The sequence below is a fragment of the Bolinopsis microptera genome, chromosome 5, assembly GCF_026151205.1.
Source record: "Bolinopsis microptera isolate Bmic1 chromosome 5, MBARI_Bmic_1.0, whole genome shotgun sequence".
In the NCBI taxonomy this organism is placed as follows: Eukaryota; Metazoa; Ctenophora; class Tentaculata; order Lobata; family Bolinopsidae; genus Bolinopsis; species Bolinopsis microptera.
The window spans coordinates 22,165,647-22,180,004 of record NC_087076.1 but is presented as its reverse complement, the minus strand read 5'-3'; the positions used below and the strand labels follow the sequence as shown (position 1 = coordinate 22,180,004).

General features: G+C 48.0%; 1 protein-coding gene across 1 annotated transcript; it reads left to right on the top strand.

The window, feature by feature from the left end:
• The first annotated feature begins 2,906 nt into the window (after nucleotides 1-2,906).
• LOC134815547 (adhesive plaque matrix protein-like) lies at nucleotides 2,907-8,149 on the top strand. The gene is made up of 4 exons (XM_063824088.1): nucleotides 2,907-3,519; nucleotides 4,644-6,669; nucleotides 6,770-6,902; nucleotides 7,037-8,149. The coding sequence occupies exons 1-4, from the start codon at nucleotides 2,907-2,909 to the stop codon at nucleotides 8,147-8,149; spliced, it is 3,885 nt and encodes a 1,294-aa protein (XP_063680158.1).
• The last annotated feature ends 6,209 nt before the right edge of the window (nucleotides 8,150-14,358 follow it).

The following is a 14,358-nucleotide window of genomic DNA, read 5'->3' as shown; positions in this document are numbered from 1 at the left end:
TCTTAATATTAGAATGGTCAAGATTAGTATATAGAGTACTAAAATCGTAAGTCTGTATGTTCCTAGCAAAATCTGTATTAGCAAAACAGTTTATAATATTATTGTCTATAATCCAATTCCTATTAACCCCTGCAACTTTAGGAATCATATTAGAGTAACTGATACCTTTATTATACACAGCTTTAAGTCCTAAAGTAATCCGTGAGGCTAAAGGTGACCCCCACGGTCGTTCCACTTTATCGTCCTGACGATACAGGGGGAGCCGCGCACTCGTGCGCGGCGGGTCATACAACGTATGACAAATGTATGTAACTTGGAAATATTACTTCCGGGAACAACTGTTGGTGGCTGGTAGTTGATACAAACCTTCAATCCAGTGGGACACCAGTCAGTTTAAGTTGTATTATTTAAATACATTTTGTGTAATTTCATTTCCAATCAATTCCTTGACAATTTTTAATTGTTTTCTATTAATACTACAGCAAGCAGACTACTAGTACTAATTTCAGTGTACAGGCTGATTAATGTAACTTCAGGAAGGCGCGACAGTGAAAACAGTTGATAAAGGGAAAGACAAGCTACGCGCATTAATGCTAAAATGTGATGCTTTTGGCGGAGATATAAACAGAAACTGCGCCTTATAATTACGTAAAACGTATTAAACGGAATTAAACGGAATTAAACGGAATTAAACGTAAAGTTGTCGGAGATGGCACTAACACCATCGTCTCGACTATACATGAATGAATAACATACCTAGAGTAAGTAAAATTCGAATTTCAAGAATCATGAAAATTTAAAACAAAATCACTTAAAATCTAACTCCCGTACAAACAACCGAAATAGAAATAATTGCTGAAATAATAATTTAACATAAGAGGAAGTAGTAAAAGGCAACTTCAATGATCACTAAACTGCGATATCAGTATTCGAGTCCACAAAAGACACATTCATACTCGAACAGTCCTCCCACTCGCAGTCACAACGTACTGGAAACAGTAATCACTAGTGTTCCATGCTCGTACAACTGATCGTGAAATCTGCATAATGATGGTTGATCTGTATTATGTCTGTTGAGTTGGTAGTCCTGATGGGGTGACAGGCAGTATTGGCGTCTTTTTCGGGTTCCTGATGCGGTGGCAGTTGCAAAGGAATTTGCCCAGTTCTTGCACATGGGCAGAATTCATGATAGCTCCGTATTCCTTGAGCAGCAAAAGACTCTTAAGGTTTTCCGACAGTGAGAGTCTCGCTGAGTGGTACATTGGACATTCAGTGAGGCAGTGTTCTTCATTTTCAATGATTGTTCCTTCGAAAAAGGGGAGATATTCTAAGCCTTGAACGTTCTCCTTGTTGCAGCAGAATCTGCAGGCTCTCGTCCACGTTCCAGTTTCTTTTGTGTATCTCCCTCTCTCAATAAGGAGGTCATGGCTACTGGAGCGGATTTTTGCTATGTGCATGCGACATTGACTATTCTTTAGATTGAGATACTGCTCCTCTCCGAATACCTGTTTGATAGTGCAGTAAAATTGCATTTTCTTTTGGGATGCTAAATCTGTTCTCCAATCTTTTACAAAGTGGTCGACCAAATTTCCATGTGCAGTTGAGGTCGTTCCCTCTGCTCTGCGTTGGTCGGATCGAGCGAATTTGGCCGCTTTGGATTCAGACTGAGCGATCGAGTTCCAGGTCTTATACCAAGAGAAGTTTAGATTCTTCTGCTCTTGGAATGTCTGATTTACAAGAAAGTTGACGCTGCTCACGTCGGGTGATGTCTGAGACAATCTGTCGAAGTATATCAGGCATTGTGGTAGTACCGACAGGGCCCATGGTAACCTGCCCGTATCTCCGTAACAGAAGTTGTTGTTAGCTTTCTTGTGTAAGCCGAGCACCCACTTCAGCATTTTCAGGTGTGCTGTCTCAAGTGCGTCCTTTGTTGCAGCTCTAGCAAGGTTCTGTCTTGAACCATCAGCACAAGCCATCTCCTTTGCCATTTTTGTACACGGTAGCCATATCTGACAGGCATGCGTAGCGACTGGTTTAACGAGGCTGTCTATAAGCTTGAGCATGGTTTTTGTTGTTAATGCTCGAGTGTCGACCATGCGTCTGATCGAGAAAAATGTTAATGATGATATTATATAATTAAGTACATCATTATTCATTAAATACCATACTAACGGAATCTAATCCATTCTAGGAAAATGATGTGATCTTGGAGGCTATTCGTCTACTCGACGTTGGTGGTTGCTCTACGGTGTACCAGTGCTGCTAGCCACGCCAGTTGCGGTTGTATGTTGGTGGACTTGTGTTAGGAGTCGTGTTCTTCGGTGTGACAAGTGTGTACTATCGGTGAGAAGATAGATTACAGTTGCAGTTTACGGTCGGTGTGACCAGTGTGTGTACTATCGGTGAAAAGATAGATTACAGTGTACGGTCGGTGTGACCAGTGTGGACTATCGGTGAATATAAGTCAATTGGATTGTACTTAAGATAGATTCCAGTACGAAGGACTTCAGAGAAGAACTCCACAGATCTCAACAGAAGACAAGTAATAGTGTCGGTGTATTGTAGAGATCTCAACAGAAGACAAGTAATAGTGTCGGTGTATTGTAGTAGAGAAGTTACATTGATTGATAGTGATTTGGATACTTTATATAATTGAAGTAATTGAGTTATTATATATTGAATTACTATTTACCTTTGTTAGTCATTGCAGTGAGAGTGCGTAGTGGAGTGTGTTATTTTGTAAAGCAATTGACTAGGAAAGTTTCACGTAGTACAATATTGTGTATTCTCTCATTATCATTGTTCAAGTAGATAGTATTGTGTATTATCTAAATTTAATTATTCCAGTTTTATAATATCGTGTTTATCTTATTATCATTGGTAGCAGGTAAAGAAAAGATAAAGACATGGGAGGAGACCAACCACCTTTGTTGACAGAGGGGATGGATTACTTGAAGTGGAAACGTGAAGTCGGCATCTGGGAGTTGGGAACTTCAATAGCAGCTGCTAAGCAGGCAGCGGTGTGTGTCTTGAGGATCCAGGATTTCAAGGCAAGAGATTTTGCAACACGCTTAGATGTGACAGAGCTCAAGAAGACTGAAGGTTTGAAGTACTTGATGGCAGAGCTTGATAAGTATTTTAAAGAGGATAATACTCAGAGTATATTTCTAGGTATTGAAGATCTAGAAAAGTTTGTTAGACCGGAACAAATGAAAATGGCAGAATATATCGCTGAGTTCAAGAGACGATTGAACCGGATCGGAGAGTTGTTTAATGACACGAAAGATATTTATCATGATGGGATGTTGGCATACAGGTTGTTAACTCAGGCCAACCTGACCAAAGATCAACAGATATTGATCAAAGCTGCAATGGGGACTCAAGAGTTGACAAGTAAAGCAATTGAGGAATGTTTGAAGAGGTGTTTCGGTGACGCTGTATTTTGTCGTAGATCCAGAATGGAGTTAGACACAGTAAAGATTAAGGTAGAACCTGGATCGGATGTGAATTACCATAGGGGTCAGTTTAATGAAATGGATACTGACATCAGTGGTGATAACGGAGAATATGCATTCTATCAAGGATACAATAATCAGAGGCGGCTCGTTAAGGCGTCCAGGCGTCCACGGACGCCCTAAAATAATTAATCGGGAAAAAATTGATTAATGATGAATCGAACAAAAAAGTTTAGCTCCGCGGTTAAGCGCGTAAATATTAGTTTTCATTTTAATATAAGCCGCGCAAAAACATTCTCGCCAAATCAGTCTTGAAATTTGTAATTTTTACTCCGCAAACGTTCAAGATCACGCGCACGTGACTGCTAACGCAAGTACGCAGGCACGGCAGGTTGACAATTTGTCAGGTGGTCGGTGGTCCAGAGAGGTGGCTGGACTCCCTGAAAATCTGGATTTGACACACAATCAATTGTAAACTGTACAAAGCAAATCAGTGTGCGTCTCGCTGTATAAATTGATGGCTTCACTCCAGATTTGGTGGTCCGGGACCCCCGACCCTTTACACCAAACATTTGAGGGCAGAGGTGCGCGTCACTTACACTGCACGTGTCGAATCGACACGCTCATATGGACGACTCCTTTCGTTGTACTTGTTGTACGTGTTCATTTCTCCCGTTTTAATTTTCGGTTTGCTGTTCGCCGAGTTTTCTGTTTTGATATTTGCTGCGTCCTGTATGCTTATTTATAATTTAAGTGTTAAGTAGGTTTTAACTTTGAATTAGTAAAATCAAAAATGTGAATAATAATTAATATTAACAGTAACTAACATTTAACACTGATTCATCAGTCAATGTCGACATTTAATTTCTCCAATTGCAACGTGTCGATCCGTGGCGACCCTCCCAGAGGCGGGTCTGGGAGGAGAAACCGGCCGAGGGCGAGACTGTGTTATCGGTACGTTAAACTTTTAAAGTTTAACTTTTGTTCATTGTTGTAACAACTAACATGTAATTAGTAATTACTAAATAGTAAATACTAACTTGGAACTCCAGTCTTCTGTCATTTTCTCGATTTAATGTTAAATGTTTATATTCTACCATTGCAAGTTGAAGTGACTGGTGAGTAAAACAACTCAAAGATTAAAGATACAAATTTTATTATTTAGGCTAATGGAATAATTAATTTCAGCTGTCAGAGACCGGGACACCTGGTCAGGGACTGCTTGGATCCCTACCGACAGCCCCCACCCACCCTGCCAACCAACCCCAAGCAGCTCCCCACCACCCTGCCAACCAACCCCCCAGCAGCTCCCCACCACCCTGCCAACCAACCCCCCAGCAGCTCCCCACCACCCTGCCAACCAACCCCCCAGCAGCTCCCCACCACCCTGCCAACCAACCCCCCAGCAGCTCCCCACCACCCTGCCAACCAACCCCCCAGCAGCTCCCCACCACCCTGCCAACCAACCCCCCAGCAGCTCCCCACCACCCTGCCAACCAACCCCCCAGCAGCTCCCCACCACCCTGCCAACCAACCCCCCAGCAGCTCCCCACCACCCTGCCAACCAACCCCCCAGCAGCTCCCCACCACCCTGCCAACCAACCCCCCAGCAGCTCCCCACCACCCTGCCAACCAACCCCCCAGCAGCTCCCCACCAGCCCTGCCAACCCACCCCCCAGCAGCTCCCCACCACCCTGCCAACCAACCCCCCAGCAGCTCCCCACCAGCCTCCTACCCACCCCCCAGCAGCTCCCCACCAGCCTCTACCCATCCCCAGCAGCTCCCCACCAGCCTCTACCACCCCCCAGCAGCTCCCCACCAGCCTCCTACCCCACCCCCCAGCAGCTCCCCACCAGCCTCCTACCCACCCCCCAGCAGCTCCCCACCAGCCTCCTACCCACCCCCCAGCAGCTCCCCACCAGCCTCCTACCCACCCCCCAGCAGGCTCCCCACCAGCCTCCAACCCACCCCCCAGCAGCTCCCCACCACCCTGCCAACCCACCCCCCAGCAGCTCCCCACCACCCTGCCAACCAACCCCCCAGCAGCTCCCCACCACCCTGCCAACCAACCCCCCAGCAGCTCCCCACCACCCTGCCAACCAACCCCCCAGCAGCTCCCCACCACCCTGCCAACCAACCCCCCAGCAGCTCCCCACCACCCTGCCAACCAACCCCCCAGCAGCTCCCCACCACCCTGCCAACCAACCCCCCAGCAGCTCCCCACCACCCTGCCAACCAACCCCCCAGCAGCTCCCCACCAGCCTCCAACCAACCCCCCAGCAGCTCCCCACCACCCTGCCAACCAACCCCCCAGCAGCTCCCCACCAGCCTCCTACCCACCCCCCAGCAGCTCCCCACCAGCCTCCTACCCACCCCCCAGCAGCTCCCCACCAGCCTCCTACCCACCCCCCAGCAGCTCCCCACCAGCCTCCTACCCACCCCCCAGCAGCTCCCCACCAGCCTCCTACCCACCCCCCAGCAGCTCCCCACCAGCCTCCTACCCACCCCCCAGCAGCTCCCCACCAGCCTCCAACCCACCCACCACCGGCCCCCCACCAGCCTCCAACCCACCCCCCAGCAGCTCCCCACCACCCTGCCAACCAACCCCCCAGCAGCTCCCCACCAGCCTGCCAACCAACCCCCCAGCAGCTCCCCACCAGCCCTCCAACCCACCCCCCAGCAGCTCCCCACCAGCCCTCCTACCAACCCCCCAGCAGCTCCCCACCAGCCTCCTACCCACCCCCCAGCAGCTCCCCACCAGCCTGCCAACCAACCCCCCAGCAGCTCCCCACCACCCTGCCAACCAACCCCCCAGCAGCTCCCCACCAGCCTCCAACCCACCCCCCAGCAGCTCCCCACCACCCTGCCAACCAACCCCCCAGCAGCTCCCCACCAGCCCTGCCAACCCACCCCCCAGCAGCTCCCCACCAGCCTCCTACCCACCCCCCAGCAGCTCCCCACCAGCCTCCTACCCACCCCCCAGCAGCTCCCCACCAGCCTCCTACCCACCCCCCAGCAGCTCCCCACCAGCCTCCTACCCACCCCCCAGCAGCTCCCCACCAGCCTCCTACCCACCCCCCAGCAGCTCCCCACCAGCCTCCTACCCACCCCCCAGCAGCTCCCCACCAGCCTCCTACCCACCCACCACCGGCCCCCCACCAGCCTCCAACCCACCCCCCAGCAGCTCCCCACCACCCTGCCAACCAACCCCCCAGCAGCTCCCCACCAGCCTCCTACCCACCCCCCAGCAGCTCCCCACCAGCCTCCTACCCACCCCCCAGCAGCTCCCCACCAGCCTCCTACCCACCCCCCAGCAGCTCCCCACCAGCCTCCTACCCACCCCCCAGCAGCTCCCCACCAGCCTCCTACCCACCCCCCAGCAGCTCCCCACCACCCTGCCAACCAACCCCCCAGCAGCTCCCCACCACCCTGCCAACCCACCCCCCAGCAGCTCCCCACCACCCTGCCAACCAACCCCCCAGCAGCTCCCCACCAGCCTCCTACCCACCCCCCAGCAGCTCCCCACCAGCCTCCTACCCACCCCCCAGCAGCTCCCCACCAGCCTCCTACCCACCCCCCAGCAGCTCCCCACCCACCCTGCCAACCCACCCCCCAGCAGCTCCCCACCAGCCTCCTACCCACCCCCCAGCAGCTCCCCACCAGCCTCCTACCCACCCCCCAGCAGCTCCCCACCAGCCTCCTACCCACCCCCCAGCAGCTCCCCACCAGCCTCCTACCCACCCCCCAGCAGCTCCCCACCAGCCTCCTACCCACCCCCCAGCAGCTCCCCACCAGCCTCCTACCCACCCCCCAGCAGCTCCCCACCAGCCTCCAACCCACCCCCCAGCAGCTCCCCACCAGCCCTGCCAACCAACCCCCCAGCAGCTCCCCACCAGCCTCCTACCCACCCCCCAGCAGCTCCCCACCAGCCTCCTACCCACCCCCCAGCAGCTCCCCACCAGCCTCCTACCCACCCCCCAGCAGCTCCCCACCACCCTGCCAACCAACCCCCCAGCAGCTCCCCACCACCCTGCCTACCCACCCCCCAGCAGCTCCCCACCACCCTGCCAACCAACCCCCCAGCAGCTCCCCACCACCCTGCCAACCAACCCCCCAGCAGCTCCCCACCACCCTGCCAACCAACCCCCCAGCAGCTCCCCACCAGCCCTGCCAACCACCCCAGCAGCTCCCCACCAGCCTCCTACCCACCCCCCAGCAGCTCCCCACCAGCCTCCTACCCACCCCCCAGCAGCTCCCCACCAGCCTCCTACCCACCCCCCAGCAGCTCCCCACCACCCTGCCAACCAACCCCCCAGCAGCTCCCCACCACCCTGCCAACCAACCCCCAGCAGCTCCCCACCAGCCTCCTACCCACCCCCCAGCAGCTCCCCACCAGCCTCCTACCCACCCCCCAGCAGCTCCCACCACCCTGCCAACCAACCCCCAGCAGCTCCCCACCACCCTGCCAACCAACCCCCCAGCAGCTCCCCACCACCCTGCCAACCAACCCCCCAGCAGCTCCCCACCAGCCTCCTACAACCCCCCAGCAGCTCCCCACCAGCCTCCTACCCACCCCCCAGCAGCTCCCCACCAGCCTCCAACCCACCACCACCGCCCCCACCAGCCTCAACCCCCCACCAACACCACCTGGCACAGCCCACAGGCCACAGGGCACTAGTGAGAGTAGTGACTAGCTAGTTTATAGTTATGAATTTTAATTTTTATATGAATTTTATTTTATGATATACGTGTTTATTATATCGTCAATAAATGATAAATCTAACAACATCTGATGTTGAACATCAATCAAGTCTCAATGTTATACTTTTATTCATTTTCGTAATTTATATTCGTTATTATCTTTTAATCCACTATTTTGTTAGCAAACACATCAAATTTCCTGCCAATTCAATATTCATCGTACATTCTACATCTTAAACTCTTCAAAAACTTGGGATTCAGCCTCAACAGACAACATCAAACATGTGAGTTCATAAATAGTAAATACATTTATGATTTACGTACATTTTATAATAAAAATCAAACTTGAAAAATGAAACTGTACCGAACCTTATGTAATATGTTATACTAGTTAAATAGCCTATAATGACAAATCTACAGGAATACTGTTGGTGCTTTGAAAAGACGTCCTTTTGCGACTCTCACTGTAGACGAGAAGCGAGCAGTTGTCAAGTTTGGCCCTCATAAACCTGTCGTAACGATACAGTATCAAACCAAAGCAGGAAACGTTCAGAATCAGAAACACAATCCTACCGTCAATCCAATGGGTAAGAAACTTACTGCTTAGCAGTATTAATCAATCATGAGTATTCAAATATTATAGTGTAGTCACTATTTGATAAACACATATTAATAAACTGTGGAACATAGCTATCGACATTGGCTCATGTGAAGATTGATATATAGAACTTAGAAGTCATTGAATTCGGACATCCTCAGACAACTTCTTATCGGCTCGTGAATGGCTTACCGTCGACGTAGAAGATAAAAGACTTTACTGCTTTCCCTGTCTCCTTTTTGGAAAAAAGAGAGATACGTGTTGGGTGGAAACAGGATTTCATAGAATAAGCTATATTGGCAGTAGTATGGAGAAGCATGATCAGGCCCGTGAACACCGTAGCGCCGTGATAGATCTGAAGCTCTTCCTGAGAAGAACGAACCATTTTGAGGTTGGGAGTCTCATTTCCATGAACAGTGATGAGATAGAGCGCCACAACAATTTAGTCTGCAGAAACAGGGAGATTGTAAAACGACTAATAAATGCTGTTATCTATTTGGCAAAACAAGAAATGGCGTTCCGTGGACATGATGAAAGTGAAACCTCAGTGAACCGAGGACCCTTCAAAGAGCTGCTGAGGTTGGATAATTCACTGATGTTATAACTTTAATATATTATTGAACAACAGTTACTAGTACCTCCACTATTGTCAAGTATTGTACCATCATTGATAATCGATTTGTTGAAGCTAAAACATTTATATTTTCAGCATGGTAGCTAAGACGGATTCCCTGCTTTTTGACCACCTAGATTCAAGCACAGTGTTCAAAGGTGACAGTAAGACGATCCAGAACGAAATTATTGCTTTGATCGCAACGGTAATACTTAATAGTGAATTAACCTTTTTTTCGTCATCTTTTTGTCAGTCTTAAAAAGAATGTTCTCATTGATAAGTTATAAATCATTAATATATTATCATCATACCTAGATGACCAGAGAGCTCATCAAAGAAGAAGTCAAGTCTGCTGATTTCTTCGCTGTTATTGCTGACGAGACCACTGATGTTAGCACTACAAACCAGCTAACAACGATTCTAAGATATGTGCACAACGGACAGCTGAAAGAACGATTTCTGGGATTCGATAACGTATCTGAAGTTTCAGGTTTGTAATTTAGCTCCAATAATTTTCAATAGAAAACTTAAATTAATCCTTCTTTAACTATGTTTGGCGCAAAATTGTTTTGGATCTATAACTTCAATCTTGTTCCTTCCGCAGGAGCTGAGGGTCTCGCTGGGTTCATACTAAATATTTTAAAAGAATATGACCCCGAATCCAAGCTGGTAGCACAGACATATGATGGAGCTAGTACAATGTCTGGCCGTACATCAGGTGTTCAGGCAAGGATACGTGAAGTGATCAAGAGAGCCATCTTTATTCATTGTATGGCCCACAAACTCAACTTGGCCCTACAAGATGCTACGAAGGCGATATCCAAATGTGTTATATTCTTTGCAACGTTATCAGGAATAAACGCATTCTTCGGTGTCAGCTACAAGAGAACTGCACAGTTCCATAAGTCTTGTCATCTGCATCAGAGTAAGTTCGCTTCAAAATGATTATTGTCGTGATGTCGATTATATGTGGGCCGGTGCTTTTATTTCAAGGCAAACATTTTGTCGTATTAATTTATCTCATGACTCATCAATTTTCTATTCCAACAGCAACCGAACTAGCGGGAGGGAAGAGAAAGCCGCAAGCTGCGAGTTCTGCAACGCGATGGGCTTACAAATCGCGAACAGTAAATGGTATAGTAAATGACATGGAAGCATACAGGCACTGCTTTCAAGAAATTGCCCATGGCACTTCAGCAGTCTGGACTCCAGACTGCCGCAGCACAGCTCAGGGATTTCTGAATAAGCTGGAAGACTTTGATTTTCTTTTTTTATTGCACACTTATCACGATATTTTCAGAATCACCGATATCATGTACAAACAACTGCAGAAAGTCGGCCTCGATCTTGGATGGAGTTCTTCGACCGTCGAGGAAGCTGTTACTCAACTCAAACATCTCGAGGATAACAAATTTGCTGACATCTATGACTGTAAGGTAGACGCTAACCCTCCAGAAACACGCACACGGAGGAGAAACCGTATGTTAACCGATTATATTCATAGAGTGCCTGCAGGAGACAATCCTGAACTGAGCCATCGCGACAGATGTAATGAGCTTTACACCGAGATTTAAAAAAAAACAATATCCTGTATTGAGATTAGATTTGGTAACATTGAAGAACTTAAGTTCTGCAAACTGCTCAATAGCGAGAGTTTCACCAACTTCGGTAAAAAGGACAAATTTCCGGATGGTATCTTGGCTGACTTGGAGAACTCTGTGTACGGCTCCTTGTTCAACACAGCTGCCCTTAAAGATCAGCTAGGCTATCTCTACAATAGTAATATGCCAAGATGTTGTATGAGTGTGACCTGAAGAACGACCTTCCTCAAGTTTACAGATTGACAAACTTAGCTCTGACTGTACCTCTGACAGTTTGCAGTGCAGAGCGATCTTTTTCTGCTCTGAAAAGAATTAAAACCCGTCTGAGGAATACGATGGGAGACGATCGACTGTCGAATCTTGCTGTTATTGCAATTGAAATCCAGCTAGTAGAAAGTTTAGATATCGAGAATATTATTAACCGATTCGCTGCTGAAAAAGATCGTAGAATCGAGTTGACTCTGAGAAATTAGATGCCCAGCAACGATATTGCTGTCCTTCCCTCTGAAGAATTCTAATGAGTTCTCTTTCAAACTTGCATCAGAATACTCATACTCTAAACCCCAGCAGAGGAAGGGTATTTTAGGAGAATCCATCAGTAAATTCAGAGTATTACACAGTCTCACAGCATTAGTTGAAGCAGTGTAAGGTGAAGGTTTCATTCCATTACCTTCCCAACAAAGTGAGTAAACAAGTACAGCACGATAACCTGAGGTAACTTCTTTCAGCTCATGTGGACAACTTGCGTAGTGCGCAACAAACTTACAGTGAGTGCTACTACCAGTGGTACTGTTGTTGAAGACTTTGGATGATTTCACGTGGTTCACAACTAAGTCGCCTCCAGTAAAAACTGAAGGAAGTTGAACAATCAGGGTCCCAAACATGTTCTCTTCTTTTTCAGTGTCTTTATGTTCAGCAAACTTGCCTTCTTTTTCATAAATAAGGAGTTTGTAGATCTTCCCGTATGGCGTATATTGTCGCACCTGCTAGACCTAAACGCCGACTTTATCTTCTTTTGGATAAGAACACTGACCTGTTTGACAAATTCATGATTTTTTATCTCAAACTGGTATGGCTCTAACTGGAAACTATTTCTCACTGAAGTATCAACTAATGTCTCTTCACCCATTCCATAGGGGGACTGTTTGCAAAGCGGCTTCACACAGTTAAATGTTGTGTCATTTAGTGGGAATGGTAAAAGCCCATAGTCTTTCACATCAATCAAAGGAATAACGGGTAATTCAACATCAGGAAGTAAGCCACCAGTAGCAAAGTCTCCAGAATTAGTTGAATGAAGTTTCATCAAAGCTCTGTCTGAGATTTCTCTTAAGTTAGGTTTCACATCCACAAAAAGATTTTGTGGAAACGTCTCCATTGATAGTTTGCTCTATTTTAATGTTGATTGACTCAACAGGTTTTGACCTGAAAAAGATCGCAGAATCGAATTGACTCTGAGAAATTAGATGTTTGGGAGCTTTGTGGATCACTCAAAAATGCATACTATGTGAATCGTTAAAGTACGCTGTGTGGTCCGTACACTTTACAAGTACGCTGTGTGGTTCGTACACTTTACAAGTACGCTGTGTGGATCGTACACTTTACAAGTACGCTGTTGGATCGTACACTTTACAAGTACGCTGTGTGGTCCGTACACTTTACAAGTACGCTGTGTGGTTCGTACACTTTACAAGTACGCTGTGTGGATCGTACACTTTACAAGTACGCTGTGTGGTTCGTACTGCTTAGAACAACTTTTATTATTTGTTTTCTTTCAAGATAAGTATTTTGATACATTTTAATTTTAGGCAATAATGAATAATGAACTTTACATACTTACATAATTTTATTCACATTATATGATTAATGATATATCCCAGGTTAAACAATATGTGTATAGATTTTGAAGCCGCTGCCACGTCTCATGACCTAACCTTGTCACACTTTTCATGTCTCGTGGAAGAAGCACAGAAACAAGTTGACGAACTTGTTGCTCTGAACGCACGTGTCAAAGACTGGCCCCCAGTCCCCGGTAAAGGAGTCCCGTACTCGGATGACGGAGACTTGGAAAACTTGAACAGAGAGAGCGACTGGACAGGTGACATCCTCCCTGAATCGGTATGTTCTTTTGTTGAAGACTTTAATTTTGAAGAATTATCCGTCAGCGAAATCCTCCATCAAATCCCGATAACAGAGCCCAGCAGCCATGGCCGTAAGGTGACCTACTTTGGCAAGCGGGGGTATAACTACGGAAATACTCACCACGACCCAAACGACTACCCCGACTGCACCATCATGACGTCCGTCATCGACAGTTTGAAATCGAAGGTGCAACATTTCAACACTGATACCTACTCCTGTCTCCTAACATACTACCCAGACGGTCGTGCGACCATCCCTGCTCATTCAGATAACGAAACCAACATCAAGAGTGACAGCCAGATATACACTATATCTGTGGGGGCCACTAGGGAACTCGAATTTGTAAACAGAGTTGGACCCCTATCTGAGCACAGAGTTAAGTTAAAGCACGGTTCTATCCATGTCATGAGTGCTCAATCACAGAATGATTGGAGCCATGAGCTTCTTTTTGACCCAGCCGTACAGGAACCACGGATATCCTTCACCTTCCGTCACATCGTTGACCCTCCCATGAAACCTCCCGCACCCCCCATGCAGCACGAGCCACCGCCACAAACTGCAACAAATAAGCATCGCATACTCTTTGTCACCGATTCCATCCTCAGTTCAACCCCGGAGCACATCTTTGGCAGAATTAGCGGTCACCGCTGCATCAGGAAAAAGAACTACTACCTCACAGATCTGCCAAACTTTGAGCATGAGTTTGAGTACTCGAAGTATGTTATTCTAGCGATGGGAATCAACGACCTAAGCACGCATAAAGATAGTCGCAATCCTCAAATGTCTGGCCTAACACTCGCTCAATGGGCTTCTAAAAAGCTTAAGTACTACTGCTCCAGATACTCACACTCGACTTTCGTCGTGAATTCGATACTTCACACACGCCGTGGCTGGCTAAACTGTGAAGTCAACAACTTCAATCGAATAATGTACCAGTTGGCATGTGTTATCCCAAATCTCGAGTTTTTTGACTCACATGCAGCACTCACACGCGACCGCATCTCGAAGCATGTGGATCAGGTTCTGGACAGATCAGACGGCAGAGGCACGCACCTAACCCTAGCAGCCAAGAGGATGATTTCTAGCCAACTCGTGCTCGCCATAGAACTGCTAGATGGCCGCCAAACTGGCAAGTGCAGGGGATACGGCCTTAGGAACTGGACCTGGCCACTGCGTCAGTGGTTGCGATCGGTCAACTCTTGCGACTGAGACAGTTTTTGTTATCGGGAAATGAAATGTTATGATCTGTAG